General features: G+C 58.6%; 1 protein-coding gene across 1 annotated transcript; it reads left to right on the forward strand.

Annotated features, from left to right (window-relative positions):
- The first annotated feature begins 960 nt into the window (after positions 1-960).
- Positions 961-15491, forward strand: ALKBH5 (alkB homolog 5, RNA demethylase). The gene is made up of 5 exons (XM_038186941.2): positions 961-1272; positions 2184-2982; positions 7119-7199; positions 9729-9884; positions 11444-15491. Exons 2-5 carry the CDS (start codon positions 2255-2257, stop codon positions 11625-11627), a joined length of 1149 nt encoding a protein of 382 aa, XP_038042869.1. The 5' UTR covers positions 961-1272; positions 2184-2254; the 3' UTR covers positions 11628-15491.
- The last annotated feature ends 1407 nt before the right edge of the window (positions 15492-16898 follow it).

A 16898-nucleotide genomic window follows, 5' to 3' on the forward strand; every position in this document is an offset into this window, starting at 1 on the left:
GTGCCCCTCCGTGGGCTGTGCCCCCGAGGATTTGATACAAGGCTGCCCCCCTGGGCCTGTGTCTGTGTCTGTGCTGCGCTCGCTGACAGTGGGGGTGCCGAATGGGGACCCCTCGGCCCCCCTAATCCCTCCCAGCCCCCCCAAACCCCCCTAATCCCTCCCAGCCCCCCCCCAAGACCCCCTAATCCCTCTCCAGCCCCCCCAAATCCCTCCCTAGTCCCCTCAGCCCCTCTCAGCCCCTCCTGACCCCCCTTCCCCCAGCCCCCCGGCCCTTACCAGCCCCCCTGATCCCCCCCCAGCTCCTCTTAGCCCCCCCAATTCCCCCTAATCCCCCCAATCCCCCCAGTTTCCCCCTAATCCCCTCAATCCCCCCAACCCTCCTCAGCCCCCCAATCCCCCCCAGACCCCCTGATCCCCCCTTTATCCCCCCCGACCACCCCCAGATCCTCCCCACCCCCCTCCCCAATTCCCCCTAATCCCCCCAAATCCCCCCCAATCCCCCCTAATCCCTCCCATCCCCCCACCCCTCCTCAGCCCCCCATTCCCCCCCCAACCCCCCAGATCCCCCCTTTATCCCCCAACCCCCCTAATTCCCCTTTCCCCCCCTAACCCCCCACCCCTCCCTCAATTTCCCCTCCCCCCTTGAGGAGGGGGGCGGGCTCTCCCTTCAGGCACCTCCACGGCCACCCCCACCCCCACTCCCCTCCCACCCTCAGCGCCCGCGAGGCCCCCGCGCTCACCACCCAATCACCTCCCTCCTCCCCCTTCCCCATCCCTCCCCTTTCCCCCTCTCGACCAATCCCCTCCTCCCCTTTTCGGCGTGAGGGCGGAAGAAGGGCGTGCCGGGTAAGGGCAGCGAAAAGGGCGAGAGAGAGAAGGGCGGCGGCTTCACCCGCCTCGCGCGCGCATGCGCGGGACCGGAAAGAGCGAGGGGGCGGGGCCCCGCGGCGGCCCGGGGATGTCGGGCTGGTGACGTAGGCGCCGCTCGCGCCGCGGGAACGGCTGCGCGCGACCCCCGGGCCCCCCCCCCCCTTCCCCTCCCCTCACGGTCCCGGTCCCGGTGCCCCCCCCCCGGGCCCCTCCGCCATGGGAGCGGGCCGGGCACGGCACCGAACCGGGGCCGCCGCCGCCGCCGCCGCTTGAGCTGTGGCCCGGGGGAGCTTCGGGCCTCGCCGTTAACGCTCCGCCCGTTACCGGTTTCTCGTCGTTGGCGTCGTTTCGTCGCGGAGCCGCCGTTACCGCCGCCCGTTACCGTCGCTGCCGGGCTCGGCCGTGAGTTGAGGGGGAGGGAGGGGGCGGCTGGGACCCCCGGGAACCCCCCGGTAACTCCCCGGGAACCCCCAGACCCCCCAATATCCCCCGGTAACCCCCCCAGACCCCCTGTATCCCCCCCGGTAGCCCCTATATCCCTCCCGGTAACCCCTAATACCCCCCCGGTAACTCCCTTAGACCCCCCTATACCCCCCCGGTAACCCCCTAGACCCCCGGTAGCACCCCCGGTAGCCCCCAGACCCCCTATAGCCCCCCCCGGTAACTCCCTTAGATCCTCTATAACCCCTCCGGTAACCCCCCTAGACCCCTTATACCCCCCCCGGTAACCCCCAGACCCCCTATACCCACCCCGGTAACCCCCCCCTAGACCCCCAGTACCACCCCCAGACCCTCTAATCCCCCCCCTCTACCCCCGGTCCCACCCCCTCCATACCTCCCGGTACCCCCCCACACCTCCCCATACCCCCGGTAACCCCCCCCCCATGTGCCCCAGTACACTCCCCATACTCCCAGTAATACCCCCCTACCCCCTATAACCCCCAATAAGCCCCCCATAGACCCCAGTAACCCCCCCAATAGCCTCCAATACCCCCCCCCGTTACCCTCCATACCCCCGGTACCCCTCCTGGTACCCCCCCATACCCCTGGTTTTCCCCCCAGTCCCCCCCCCCATACCCCCAGTACCCCTCCCAGTACCCCCCAGTAACCCCCCAGTACCCCCCCCATACCCCCACTACCCTCCCAGTGCCCTCACCCCAAACCCCCAAATCCCAACCCCAGTACCCCCCCCAACCCCTCCAGCACAAACCCCTATAACCCTCCTCCACGCAACGCACACCAGGGGGGGTCCCAAAACCTCCCGGTTCCCCCTTTTAACCCCCCCATTTTGTTTTTTGCCTCCCTCCCTGCAGGCCGGCGGGTGCCATGAGCAGCGGCTGCGCGTCCCCGGCGGCAGCGGGGCGGTGACGGGGGGGCCACGGCCATGGCCGGCAGCGGCTACACCGACCTGCGGGAGAAGCTCAAGTCCATGCTGCCTTACCGGGACAACCCTAAAGGGCCACGGGACCCCCCCGCGGAGCCCCCACCCTACGAACGTAAGCGGCGCTACCACGAGGACTCGGCCTCGGAGCCCAGCGACTACGAGGAGCAGCAGCAGCAGCAGCAGAAGGAGGAAGAGGAGGAAGCCCGCAAGGTGAAGAGCGGCATCCGGCAGCTTCGCCTCTTCAGCGCCGAGGAATGCGCCAAAATCGAGGCACGAATCGAGGACGTGGTGTCCCGGGCGGAGAAAGGGCTCTACAAGGAGCACACGGTGGACCGGGCGCCTCTACGTAATAAATATTTTTTCGGGGAGGGTTACACCTACGGCTCGCAGCTGCAAAGGAGGGGGCCCGGGCAGGAGAGGTTGTACCCGCGGGGAGAGGTGGATGCCATCCCCGAGTGGGTGCACGACCTGGTGATCAGGAAGCTGGTGGAGCACCGGGTGATCCCCGAGGGTTTCGTCAACAGCGCCGTGATCAACGATTACCAGCCGGGGGGCTGCATCGTCTCCCACGTCGACCCCATCCATATTTTCGAGAGGCCCATCGTCTCCGTCTCCTTTTTCAGCGACTCGGCGCTCTGCTTCGGCTGCAAGTTCCAGTTCAAACCCATCAGGGTGTCGGAGCCCGTCCTCTTCCTGCCCGTCAAGAGGGGCAGCGTCACGGTGCTCAGGTAACGCCTCGCCGACCCCAAAAACCACGGGGACGTGCGCCCCGCTGGTGGCCGAGCTTTTTTTTTGGCACCCTGCTTGCACGCGGGGTCCCCGGGCAATGGGATGATGGGGCTGGGGGTGCCCGGTGCTGCGGGTGGGATGATATTTTGGGGTGATCCTATCGGGGAGGAGATGGGATCTGGAGTTATTTGCTCCCCATGCTGCCAACGGGGAGCTCCTGCGGGATGGGGACGGTGGGGATGCGGCGCAGCCCCCAATTTGGGGCTGTCCCCGGGGAGGTGAAATGACCCTGCCCAAGGTCACGCAGCCGGGCGCCGTTTTGGGGCTGCCAAACGTCTCCTCCTTCACCCCCCATCACCTCCCGGTGGGCACGTGGAGCCCTCGTGCTCCTCGTTCCCGTGCTTAAAGGGTCGGTGCCGGGGTTGCCGGTGCCGCCGGCCCCTCGTGGCCATATCCCCAGCCTCGTCGCCGCGTCCTGAAGGTCAGAGTGCTCGCTGCCAGGAGCGGGGACAGCTTGGGCTGTGCCAGCAGCACTCGGAGCTACCAACTCGGGGTGGTTTTTGGTGTTTTTTGTTTTTTTTGGGGGGACTGGTGAACGTCCTGGGTGGGTTTTAGGGCTCCCTGCCCGTAACACAACCCCGTGTCTCCGCTCGGGAAGCGATCGCCGTGGGGCACGGGGAGGAATTGAGGAATTTTCCCCCTCCCCATGGTGTCTGGGGGCATCCTGGTAATTATGACCGGGATTTCTCAGAGCATTTATCGGGGGAAAACTGCACAAACATTAACAGGTCCCCCCCAGCCCAGGTAACTCCTGTAGCTCAGCAGCTTTGGAGCCAGGCTGCGGGAGGATCCGCGCCAGCAGGAAAGGCTCCCCCGAGGCTAAGAAAACATTTTCTTGTTCCCCCGGGGAGCGTGGCCGGGGCAGGAGAAGGGCAGAGGTCAGAGGGATTTGATCCCGGAGCGGCGTGTCCGCTTACTGCGGGCGGCAGAACTTTCTGCTTGAATTTCCCTGCCTGGGTAGCCAAAACCCGCAGGAAAATTCCCCAATTCCCATCCGGAGCAGGGTCGGGGCTCAAGCAGAGGAGGGTCGAGGGAGAGGGGTTTGCTCTGCTCCCCCACAACCCAATCGTGGGTTTTTGTCCCTAAAATCCGCCGGGAAGGAGCTGGCTCGGGGCTCCCAGAGCCGTTCCCTGCCATGTGGGGTTCCCTGGAGCGATCCTACAAAGCGAACGAAGAGGTTTTGGTGCCTGCAGGGGAAGGTTGGGTTCCTCCTGACCCCAGGATGGCGTTGGGTGCTGGGTTAGGTGCTGGGCTGTTCTGCTTTCCACCAAATAACAGCCTCTAAAATCGGGATTTTTGCAATTTAGGCAAAATTTGGGCAGATGGCACTCACCGGAGGGAGATTCTGCCAAGGGATGCGGGGTGATGGGATCCAGTACAGGAGAAGGAGGACGTGGGGGTCTCGGGGAGGGTCTCGGGGTGCAGTTCCTGGTGGAGCCAGCTCCTCTCTCTCCTCGCAGCAAGCAGTTGCCCTGGAGATAGGGAAACGGCGGAGACAGAAGCAGCGTGCCTGTGATATTTGGGATTCAAACCCTGCCGGGTCAGGGGCCTCCTTCCCGGGGAAGCCGTGGGTACCCTGTGGAAACCGCGAGGCTCACGGGGAAGCCCCCGGGTTCCTCCTTCCCCCCTCTTTCTCCATCTCTCCCCAAGCCCTGCATGTCCTGCTCCCCATCCCAGCTCTGCTCATCCCTTTCCCGGCCTTGCAGCCACCCCGTGCCCTCCAGAGGGGTTTTCCCCACGTCCTGCCCTCGATGTTCTGCTTCGCTCGGGTTTTTTTGGGATCCGGGGACGCTCCCAGTTAAACTCGGCGCCAGGCTCAGGTGTTCGGTGCGAGGCAGGCCGGGCTCTTTGCAAATCCTGCACCAGCCTCAAACTCGAGCTGTAAAACCTTCACACCCCAAATGAGAGGTTAGGGTTGGAAAAATGTCCTCGCAAAGAGTTTTTGGGGTGGAACAGGGGCTCACCTCGCCAGCAGGACGAAAGCTGAGCCACCTGGAGGCCGTCCGCAGGGCCCTGCGCTCCTCCAGCAAGGGATTTTCTCTCCAGTTGCCTCCCCGGTGCTGATTTGCCCTTGGAGGACCCAGGCCCAGCCCCCTGATTTATTTTTTTCCCCCCTGTTTTTTTAAAAAAAGAAGGGAATTTGATAATTTATAAGCATCAGTCATTGCTGCAGAGGAGATGGGGGATTGGCCTGTCCGCCCAGGAGTGGGGTTTGGACAAACGGTTAGGGGGGAAAATAAAAACCACCTGCGGGTGCACCAGGGATGTTCTTCAGAGTGTCTTGTTCCAGTGTCTGTCCCTTGGCCATCACCGGGACGTGATAGGGGCAGGGAATGGGTGAGAAATTCATGCTGGCACCAAGCAGAACCACTAAAAAATATTCTTGTTCTGTTTATGAGCAGTTCCCGTGCACATCCCGTGCTGGAGGGGTGTGCAGGGCGCATCTCGGGACGTGGCGAGGTGCAGGCTGAGCTGTCCCTCCCCAGCAGGGCAGCAGGGTTGCCCGGTGAGGATGTGCTGAGCCAAATGTTAACGAGGGGGATATTAATGAGATCCTTGGGATGTAACGGAGCATTATTAAAGCCCCTTTGCATGATGCTGCACGATTCTGCGGCACCCTAAAGGGCAGGGGGGGCCCCCCAGCAGCCCCTCTCCCACCGCTCAGGTCTCAGCCCCCCAGCTCCCTCCTCCGAGCAGTCTCCAGGCGAGAGGTGTGCGTTTCCAGGCGAGTGGCTGGGTGAGTAACCAGAGAAAGGAGATCCTATCGTGGCCATGGAGGAGACCAGATTCTCTGGGTTGTCCCCCGAGCATCCCAAATTCACCGGCTGCTGCAGCCTCGTGGCAGGGGGGTGCGCACAGCGGCTCCCCGGCCGTGCCGAGGGCGAGCAGGGGGAGCTGAGGCTCCTCCGAGGGAAGGAGCTGCTGGAGGAAATGCTGAGCTCGGGCTCTGGCATCCCACATGAAACACTCTGTAGCCATGGTGCGAGGCAGGGCGTGCTGTGGCTGCCTTGGAAGCCAAACCCCTGCCCCTGGGAAGCGCCGTGGTGGCCTCCGGCACCGCTTTGCGGATCCACAGCCGCGTGGATCCGCTCCCGGGGAGGCTCCGTGAGCTCTCTGCGGGGTTATTAACCTAGAGCAGGGGCGTGCTGGCTCCCTCAGATCCCAACGCCTTCACCCCAACACCTCCCTGCCTTTCTCAGCTATTTTGGGAGGCGTTTGGCTTCTCCTTCCCCGTGCTGGACTCTGGAAGGCTCTTGGGAACAGATTCTGTGGCAGCAGCAGGTAGGGGGCATGCCCAGCGCCCAGCCCAGCTCGTTAGCACCCATGCGAGGGGTGCAATGAGCTCGTGGTGCTCCCAGCAGGGTGGGTGCTCACCCGCAGGTGTGCTGGCTGCTCGCCATCACCTCACCTCCACCCCGAGGCTGCGATCTTGCACGCTGCGCTGGGCTCCAGGCATGGTGCCGAGCAACAGAAACAGCCACGAGGAAAAAAAAAACACCGGTCTCTTGCAAGTCCCGTGCCCATGAGGTGGGGATGAAGCACACAGCTCCTGGGGCACCTGGCTCTCAGTGTGCCCCCCTCCTCCCCTAACACATTAATCGGGGCTGGAACCCACCTGCGAGCCCTGGGGAGGCTCCAGGAGCAGGATATGACCATCCCCGGGGATGGAGGTGCCCGGGCGCATGAGAAAGCCACGCGGTGATTTGGTGATTTTGTGATTTGCCTTCTGCTGTGATCTGCTCTCTTGGTAAAGCTCCCGTAAACAAACAAGCTGAATTTACGCTCCGGAAACTCCTTTTCAACGCGACTCACTTCGTGATGTGCTGGCAGGTGGCATTTTCTCTGGTGCGTGCTAAAAAAAATTGAGTCTAAATTTAAAAAAAAAAAAAAAAGGCCTGAATGGTGCAATTTCCTTGAAGTTTCTTCCTTTCTGGCAGTTTGCTGGGGAACGGTGTGTTTGGGGGAGGAATTCGTGGTGGAATTTGGGAACCAAGTGGCCAAAATTTGTTGTTGCAGCCACTTTTTGCCCCTGCCCTCTGCCTTTCTCACAGTGTCTTTTTCTTTCTGTTGTCAGTGGATACGCAGCCGACGAAATCACGCACTGCATCCGACCGCAGGACATCAAGGAGAGGAGAGCTGTCATCATCCTTCGCAAGTAAGTGTTGGAGCCCCGGGCTGCTGCTGTGATTTTTTTAAATCACAAATGGTGATTTAAAATGCTGTGATTTTTTTTTTTAAAGCAACACTTTAACAAAAAAAAAGCCCTGCTCGGTGATGCGCTGGGTCGATCTTAAATCTTGTAGGTCTCGCTGCCCGTTTGCAGGCGCTGTTCCTGGCTGGATTTTGTTGGGTGCCCAGCTCCAAGCAGCTGGGATCTCAAATTCCCGTGCTCCGGGCTGCGTGTGCAGGTGTCTGAGCATCCCATAGCCATGTGCAGAAGTTCCCTGGGCAGTGCTTTGAAGCTGATGCTGAAGAATCATCCGTAAAGCAGAGGGATTTCTTGGTAGCAGGGCTTTCAGCTCCTGGGGATGAGGGAGTGGAGGCGCTGGTGTTGAATTTAGTGACCGGTTCTGGGAGCTGGGAGGCCAGGCGCTGCTGTTTCAGGAGATAATTGAGGGGGAACCTCCCCAAAACCCCCAGTGTCATCTTCTCCTCTACCCAGAAATGACTTTTTTGTGTCGGTTCCTTTTACTAGAGGGCTAAAAAACGTGTGTGCACCACGTGGAGCCACGTTTACCCTGCCTTAGAAGTTATTAACAGCAATTCCTCTGTCAAGAAGTGTTTGTAAGTGGAAATGCTCGTGGCTTGGGTGCTGTTCATCCAGATAAAACCCCTCGGTGATTATTTTTGGGTGATCTCCGTGGGGCTGAGCAGCCCCGGTGGATACGCGGGGTGCATCCACCAAAGGCTGCGCCCCGAGCTGCAGCGGGTGCAGGCTGCACCAGGGAGTTATGCAAGCAGGAAAACCGCCTCTGCTGCTGGCACGCGAGGTTTGGGAGCAGCCCCTGACCTCGTACAACTCATCTTTGCCTCCTTCCTGGGGAGAGGCAGCAGCCCGCAGCTTGCCAGAGGGCTCGCGTACCCTGTGGGCGCACCGCAGCGTAAAAACTGCATCCAGGAGCTGGGAAATTTTGGGATATTTGGCTGCCAGAGCGTGCTGGGCTCCAGAATCTGGATCCCTTCTTGCCTTCGCTCTGGGCACGTGGTTCCGGGAGTGTTTTTTGCTGGCAGTGGTAGGACAAAGCCGTGCGTGCCGGGGAAGTGGCCGGCTTTTTCGGCACGCCTGAGAGCGGCGCGGTTCCCAAGTAGGTCAGGAGCCCTGGAGAGCTGCAGGGGGATGGTATTTACGGTGTTTCCTGCACCTCCGAGCGCGGGGCTGGCGAGTTTTGGGAGCACTCTGAGCAGAGGAAGGAGTGGAGCCATGCTCTGGATTTCCTGAGCTGCTGCCAGAGGGCAGCTGGGAGGTAGGGGGAGAAGCGAGACCTCCTCGAGCAGGGCTTGGAAATCCTTTTACAGGGCTCCTGCAGGCGTTTGTAGAGAGCTGGGAGTTATTTTATTTAGCTGGAGCTTTGCTGGGTAATTTGCTGCCCGTTTTGGTGCAGCTGTGGTGGTTTTACCTCTTGGTGCCTGCTCCTGCAGCTCGCCTCTGTGGTGACGCAGCGTGGCTGGTGCTCTCCGACCCTCGCAGTGCATTTGGTGGGTTTTGAATTGCAAGGCCTGCAGTTGTTATATCTGAAATATATTTAATTTGAAATAAACCTCCCAAGGTGTCCGGGGCAGGATCCGCAATGCTTTTGGAGCTCTGGCTGGCCTGGCTCCAGTCCCGGAGCTGCGAACAGCTCAGGATGGCTTTGCAGATGAGTGCAGGCTCCAGCCTGGCAGCAGCTGCCTCAAAAACCTGCCTGAAAAGCTGAGGCTGCACAGCAGGGGACACGCAGTGCTGCTCCCCTTCCTTTCCCAAAGCCCAATTTTGGTGTTCACCCCTAATCCTGTGGAGGGAGGCTGCAGGAGCAGCGCCAGGGTGCCTTTCTGTCCAGAAACACGCACGGATCCTCCCGAAATCGGCACCCTGGAGCCCTGGCACCACCTTTTAGCACTCTTTCCCAATTCCTAGGCTTCGTTCTGTTTTGAAATTGATTTCTGGAGCGCTTTTAAGTGGCTGCCAGTAACTGCACAGCACCGGGAGGTGGTGACAGCACCGGCACACGAGAGCTCAGAGAGAGGAGGGAGTTTCCAGAGAGCAGCGGCTGTTACTGGGTTGTTACTGGGTTGTTACTGGTGGAGGTGGTGATGGATCTTTCCGTGCATCTCCCAGGTGGCTGAACTGGAGCTGCGAGTTGTGGAGGAGTCACCGTGATCCCAGCACCTCCTCTCAATGCCCTGTCACTGGGATTGCAGGGAGCTCAGCGCCCCTCCTGTCCTCCCAGCCTCACCTCGTGGCTTCGCTGACCCCTAAACCTTTCTCTGTCTTCTGACCAATGTAGTAAAGGTTAAAAATTAAAGCATCAAGTGCAAGAGAACTGCAGCTTGAGCCTTTGAGCGTAACCATCCTGATTCTTTTCTGGAGCTGTGTGGCAGGGATTGAGGGTTCTGCTGCAGTGCATCTAGGACAAACGTCTCCTGTACCAATTCTGTAGAAACTCCTTGCAAATACTACGTTTTTTTTTTCTTTTTTAATTTTCAGAACGAGGCTAGATGCCCCTCGATTGGAAACAAAATCGCTGGGTAGCTCTGTGTTGCCGCCAGGTTACGCCTCCGACCGCCTGTCGGGAAACAACAGGGACCAGATCCTGAAACCCAAGCGGTCCCATCGCAAAGCAGACCCCGACGCTGCTCACAGGTAGGTTGGGCTCTCCCGGGAGCAAGGAGCTGGCCAGTGAACCTCCGAGGCTCCTGGCCTCTGATGAAAGGTTGTAGGCACACTTAGAGCATCCTGGCTCGCACCTCTTTGCCAGGTGCTTCCCGTGGCACGCAGATCTGCTCTATTCGTTGCTTTATTCGTTCCTCCGAGGCTTGCAGAGGCTAAGCCCCGGCTGTAAGCAGCTTACATTGTTTATCCGGTGAGTGGCATAATGAAGAAGCAATAGATTTGCCTGCCTCTTGATAACGCAGTCATTCAGAACAATAGTTTCCCTGCAGCTAATTATTTTTGACCTCCATTGCCGAGCAACCTGCGCGCAGCCGTGTTAAAGTGCATCACGAGAGCAGTCGGAGAGAACTGGGCAGGGGAAAGGACTCTTTGGGAAGCTTCTTGGATCTCTTTTGGTTCCGGAGCTGTGTGTATTTGTGCGTGCAACCAGACTGCGTGGGTGCCTCAGCCTGACCTACAAGAGCTCCTTGCTGAGGCTGCAGACAGCTCGAGCTCTGCAGCGAGGCTCCTCTCAAACACCACCTTGCTCACGCGTCTGTGCTGATAGCCAGGAGTGATAGCCACCCTGCCAGCTGTCCTTCCTGCTCTTATCTGCCTCCCGAGCCTCCCAGGAATTGATAGGGCATTCTCTGCACCTCGTGCAGATCCCAAAAGTGGTGGGGCTCGGCTGCTGTGCGGTCCCAGCCCGTGTTTCAACCTGTCCTGCTGAAGGAGGAGGGTGGGGACGGCGTGTTTATGAGCAGCGTTCATTCAGCAGGGCTCAGGATGACTGGGCACATTGATCACCGAGCGAAACGAGCCTGCAGCGGGCTGTGTGTGATCAGATTTGTCCTGCACAATCCCTTCTCTGGTTAAAAAAAAGGCGAAAGGCTGATTGAAGGAGAAGACACCTCACTGGAGAGCAGGCTCAGCACAGACCCCTGCAGCAGACGGGTACCAAAAACGTGTTTTTCTCTCCTTTTAACCTAAAAGACTCCAGCATAATGTAGGTGAATAGCACAGGCAGCAGCATCTGTCAGAGCGGAACTCATTTGCCACCTAGGATAAAATAAACTGGGATAAAATCCTGCCAGCACGGCCCTGCTGTGAGCTGAGCGCAGGGGCAGCTTCCTCCAAGTACTGACTGCGTTGTGCTGATGCTGGAGAGCACAGCAGGAGGACACGGGAGCTCGGAGCTGTGGTTTAATCCTCACAGCCCCTCTGGAGGGAAGAGAGACCCCTCTGTAGGGCCCAGACCCCACGGGGTTAGGGGCTGCACCTAAAGAGGGGCAGCCAGGCTGTTTGGAGGCGAAGGGCTCGCACCACTCAGAGCCAAATTCTCAGCCTTTCCGTGGGACGTGCAGCTTGGCGAGCTGCTCCTGCTCTGCCGAGAGCCCGGAACGGAGCACCGGGAGAGCAGGGTGGAAAAAATCACTCACGGTGCTCAAAGCATGCAGAAATCCAGATGGTGTCCACCCCAGGAGCGCTTCGATCCCGTTCTGGACGTGTTCTCACTCCCTCTCTCCCTCCCTCCCTCTCTCTTTCCATAGGCCACGGATTCTAGAAATGGATAAAGAGGAGAACAGGCGCTCGGTCCTCTTACCAAAACATAGGAGACGGAGCAACTTCAGCTCCGAGAACTATTGGCGAAGGTCTTACGAGTACACGGAGGACTGTGATGAGGAGGAGGAGGACGGCAGCCCGGCCAGGAAAGTTAAAATGAGGCGACACTGAGGAATGCACTTTCCGGGCTCGCGGAGCTGCTGAGATTGGCCTCCAGTCTGTGAAAACTTTCTCCTCCCTCTGGCTATCTTCCATCTAGCTTCAGTTTTGGTTTTTCCTTTCAGGCTGAAGAGTAAACAGGAAGGATCTAGCGATTTGTTTTTATGAATGGAGGAATGCTGAGACATATGTGAGGATGGAACGTGTCCAGTGCACGCGGTGGCCTGAGTCATGGGTCAGACGGGCATCTCTCCCTTAGGAAGCAGATAAAGTGATGCCAGGCTGTCTGTTGGGATTTCTGTTGAAAACACCAAAAAAGTTTAACTGTTTCGTTGCGCGAGATTCAAGAATTGTATTTTTGTTTTATTTTTTTGTTTTATTTTTTTGTTTTTTTTCGCTTTAACTTCCTTTCCAAATGTTCTAAATATGATGTTAGACCCCAGGAGCTGAAATTTCTCTGTGGTGGCCTCGTATTCCTTGCTTCACCAAAGGGGCTCCTCGGTCTGCTGTTACCTAGTTGTCGTTGGGTTGTGTTTTAAGAGTGTGCCCTGCAGTAACTGGAAGTTTGGAGCTTTGCAGACCCCTCTTACTGCGTTGATTACAAAGGGTTTAGGACATTTGTGTTGCACTTTAGTACCAGTTTTAAATGCCGTAGGTTTTTTCTTTCCGGTCCCTCTTCCCGAGCCAGCTTGGGCTCACGGCCTCGTGTCCCCGGGGCTGCCCTCTCCGAGAAGAATGTGCTTACCCCTGGCTTCTCCCCGCCAGGTTTTTTGGTTGAGGAGGGAGAAAATTTGGCTGATTTCACTGAGGCCAGGCCAGCATCGCCCTGAGGTCCGTGGTGGAGCCCGGGGGCTGCAGCATCGGCACCGAGTGCGCGCTGCGTCCTGGGGACAGCAAAGAGGAGCGGGCGAGGGGTGTGCTTGCGAGGATGCTGGGCTTGGGGCACCCTAATAAAAGCTCTCCTCTGCCTCCTGGCAGCGTGGCGAGCTGCTTTATAACACCCTGCCCCTGCTGGGTGCGGGGAGAGGAGCTGGCAGGGGGCTGCCGGGGAGCCGGGCACCTCGGCTGCGCTCCATCCGCCCTCCGAGGCTGGCTCTGGGGCAGTGCGTTCATCAGAAATAACTCATCAGAAATAACTCGTCAGAAATAACTCATCAGAAATAACCCACCCACACCCTGCTCCTCCCTCTGCCTGTCCTGGGGCTGGGGGGTTTGGGGCTGCCAGGGGAAATGCTGAGCAGCAGCAGGCGCGTGGCCCTGGGGAGGTAACGCTAGGAGCTCTGCCTCCTTCCTCGTCTTCTCCCAGCCTGGGCGCCTTCCAAATCTGGGGCCCAACGCCGTATTTAGAGCCCTGCTTTTAAGGAACTTCCTCCGGTTGATTCTTTCGAACCCCAGTGTTGGCAGATCGTAAGGAGCAGTCTTCTTTTTAAAATTTTTACCGCTTTGCCCGCCCCTCAAGCTGTAGTTTTTCCGGAGCGCCGCGTTCCCCCCACACTTCATGGTCCGCACGCTTGGCAATAAAAAGATGTAATATATTTTGAAACCCGTTTGCTGCTGTCTTGCGGAGCTCCCAGTCAAAAAAAAACAAACAAAAAAACACAAAAAAACGGGCGCTGTTCCTTAACAATCCAGCACGCTTGCTGCCATCGGGGTCTCGGTGTCCGTTCCCTTCCCTGCCTGTCCTTGGGGACACTGCTGGGTCCGGCAGCCACGGCAGTGCCCAGGAGGTCGCTGTCACCTTCAGCATCACTCTGACCCGCTGAAATTTCACGTTTTGAGCATTTGAAAGCGTTCCTTGCCTTCTTAGCTTGCTGCGAAACCCCGTTCTGGAGAGCTTGGCATTCCCTGCAGGGAGCAGCGATCTCTTCTCCTCTTGGTGGCTGGCATCTTCAGCAAGCCAGAGACCTGCCCGCGGGATGCCTGGGCACGGCTGCTCCCAATTCTTCCTGAACTCACCCTGGACGTGCCCCCTGCCCTCTGTGGTGTTCGGCTGTGCTGCTCATGTTGCTGGCATCGCCCAAGGTCCCCGTTCTGTGCAGCCTGCTGCCCCCCCTCCCCATTTTACGCCTACCTCTGCATCACCCATTCCTTTCTGCGCTGTCTCAGCTCCCAATGAAGGCAACTTCCCTCCCCGGGGCTCCTTCCCCAAGCTGTGGGAGCTCCGTGATTCCTGTGGGATGAGGTATACGTCCTCAGAAACCCAAACGAGGCATCCCGAGGTCTCACTTCATCACCTCATCCCCATGCAGTCTGTAGGGGCACGGGCAGCCCTCCTGCCCCCTCGGGTTCTGGTGTTCCCGCATGCCATCTCCGGGAGCTCTGCCCTCCCGTTCCCCCCACCCCATTTCTGTGCCGTGGGTCCGAGCCGGCGCTGCAATCCCTCCCCGGGGTCCCTCCCCTGCTCCGTTTCGCTTCGAGTCTCCGAGCTGCCTGCTTGGGGCTCCACCACCACCCCCGTCTGACCCCGAGCATCTCGTGGGCGAGGAGTTCCCAGCGCGCAGGCAGCCCGTCTCTCCCCCTCGTACAGACATTTTCTATACACGCGGTTGTACATGTGTAGATAATGTGGGTTTTTAACTCTTTTTTTTGCACTGAACAACGTCGGGGTAAAACCTTGATCTGAAACCAGAAGATGCGTTTGTTTTTTTTTCCGCACGGATCCAGCTGTCCAAATCCTTTACTGTGCCCCGTTTGGTAAAACTGTGGCTCCAAAATGCTGCTGTGCCCAACTCCTCTTTGTCGTGGCTGCGTGCGGGCTTCGGGTCAGGCGAAAAAAAAAGGCGAAATTTCTCCCCATCCTTTCTGTGGGATGGGCTCGTTCCCTGGCCTGACCCCCTTTGGCTTTATTCCCCTTGTTTGGCTCCGTGCTCCTCTCCATCACCCGCAGCGTGTCCTTGTGTATCCTGCTCAGTACGGCTGCGTGCGCCCCGACGGCCCCACACACCCCAAACCCACAGCCCAGACCCCGAGAACGGAGGAGAGGGAGGTGGGCGCTGTCCCTTCTGCCAAGGGAGGAATTTGGGTTCGCTGCTCTTGCCTGCATTCGGAGAAGACTTCTTGAGTTGGTTGCGTGGGCTCAGCCTGTCCCCTGGAAGAAAAGGAGAGATTTGGGGGCAGGGAGAGGGGAGCTGGCCTGGGGACGGGGTGGCGGATCGGGGAGCAGGTCCCCACAAACCCCACAACCAGCCTCCATCAGGGAAGCCCCAGGTTGCCACCTCCAGCCCCACGCTGGCCCAACCCCGACACCATCATCCCAGGAGAGATTTTGGGGTGCGGGGCTGCCAGCTCCCTCCTTCATCCTTGGGGGTGTCCGAGCCCCAACCCAAAGCTGGGAACGTCCTGGAGGGGGGCTCTGAGCACGGCCCCAATGTCCAGACCCCCTCTTTGGTGTTCCCAACACCTTCCCTTTCCTGGGGAGGAGAAACCTCGAGCTGAGGAGCGCATCTCTGCTCCTTCCCACACCCCTGCCCACAATTCAAGTTCTGGCTGACTTTAATTTCTTTTATTATTTTTTTTTAATATTCTAATTTTTTTTTTTGTTACAAATAAAATAAAAAAAAATAAAAAACAAAGTGGCAATATTTTTTTCCGTCAGCTTTTCCTAGGAAAAAGCGTGGTTTGTAAACAAAGTTGTACAGTTCTGAAGTTTGAGAGACGAGAAGTAACTGTGTGAAACGCTGTAAATGGAGCAGAGATTATTTTATGTACAGTCCGGCGCGGGGGGGGAAAAAACTTTTAATTCCGGTCGATTCTTCGGAAGAATTTGGTTCTTCACTGTCAGGGTTTGGAATTTCATGGTTTCATTATTATTATTATTATTATTATTATTTTTCTTGTATAGATTGCTGCATTAATTGAATAAAAGCAGAAAGCATCGCTCGGCCTGCCTGTGTGCTGGGGGGGCTGGAGGGGGGCCCAGCCGGGCTCGCTGCCTGGCTGTGGGGTGAGGGAAAAAGCTTAGAAATTCTAAAAAAAGGGAAATTCGGGCTCCGGGGGGATTTGTGTGCTGCCCTAGAAACCAGCACGGGGCTGCAGCACGAGCTCGCATCCCCAAAAAAATCTGGTTTGCTGCGGAGCAAGCGGTGAAGATGTCCCCGTGTCCCCGTCCTCCTGGCCCTGTTTTAGGGTCGGGGTTGCCGCCTTGGTGGCTGTGGCTCAGTGAAGATGTCCCCATCCTCCTGGCCCTGTTTTAGGGTTGGGGTTGCCACCTCGGTGGCCGTGGTTTGGTGTTTTATCACCCCGGGGTGCTGCACCCCTGTGCTTCGGCCTCGCCCGCCCTGCCCTGCGCCTTCCTCCCGCAAGAGGGAGATGGGCGTGCGGGGATGGCTGCGTGGGGCCTGCCATGGCGGCCTTCCTCCTCCTCCTCATCTTCAAACCCCCCGTGAGGGGTGACCCCAAAGAAAGGGATGAGGAAGGAAATGGAGGCGGGATGCCCCGGAGGAGGGCCTGGCGGTGTCTGTGGTGCACCCGGCGTTAGTCAGCAGGGAGGGGACGCCCTGCCCTGCGTGGGGACGGGCGCTCGCCTGAGTCACCCGCGGCGTTTGGGGCAGGGTGCTGGGGCCCCGGTTTCTCTGTGGGGTGCTCCCCGTGAGTCCCCACCCCATTGCTGGAGGCGTGTGGTGCGGCCCCCGGTTGATACAGCCGGGCTGTGGGGCCACGAAGATGGGATGTGGGTGTGAAACTGGTACGGGACCCCAAATTATGAGGCTGCCACAAGTTATGGGGATCCACGTGTTTTGGGACCCCAGGTTAATGGGATCCCCACATTATGGGATCCCAGGTTAATGGGATCCCCGCAATATGGGACCCCAAGTTTTGGGGATTCCTTCATTATGGGGCCCCACATTATGAGGATCCCTGTGATATGGGATCCCACGTTATGGGGATCCCTGAATTATGGGACCCCAGGTTAATGGGATCCCCGCAATATGGGACCCCAGGTTACGGGGATCCCCACAATATGGGAGCCCAAGTTATGAGGATCCCCACGTTATGGGACCCCAGGTTTTGGGGATCCCTGTGTTATGGGACCCCACATTATGAGGAGGGATCCCTGCAATATGGGACCCCACATTATGGGGATCCCCGCATTATGGGACCCCAAGTTTTGGGGATCTCCATGTTATGGGACCCCAAGTTTTGGGGATCCCCTCATTATGGGACCCCACTTTATGGGGATCCCTGAATCATGGGACCCCAAGTTATGAGGATCCCTGCATTAGGGAACCAAAGTTATGGGGATATCCACATTATGGGACCCCACATTATGAGGATCCCTGCGAT

The sequence above is a fragment of the Anas platyrhynchos genome, chromosome 15, assembly GCF_047663525.1.
Source record: "Anas platyrhynchos isolate ZD024472 breed Pekin duck chromosome 15, IASCAAS_PekinDuck_T2T, whole genome shotgun sequence".
In the NCBI taxonomy this organism is placed as follows: domain Eukaryota; kingdom Metazoa; phylum Chordata; class Aves; order Anseriformes; family Anatidae; genus Anas; species Anas platyrhynchos.

Bases quoted from the DNA above. Each gene is read 5' to 3' on its own strand.
- ALKBH5 (XM_038186941.2), top strand. From the start codon at position 2,255: ATGGCCGGCAGCGGCTACACCGACCTGCGGGAGAAGCTCAAGTCCATG. The intron at 7,200-9,728 runs GTAAGTGTTGGA...TTTAATTTTCAG, and splicing joins GCTGTCATCATCCTTCGCAA to AACGAGGCTAGATGCCCCTC. The intron at 9,885-11,443 runs GTAGGTTGGGCT...CTCTTTCCATAG, and splicing joins GACCCCGACGCTGCTCACAG to GCCACGGATTCTAGAAATGG.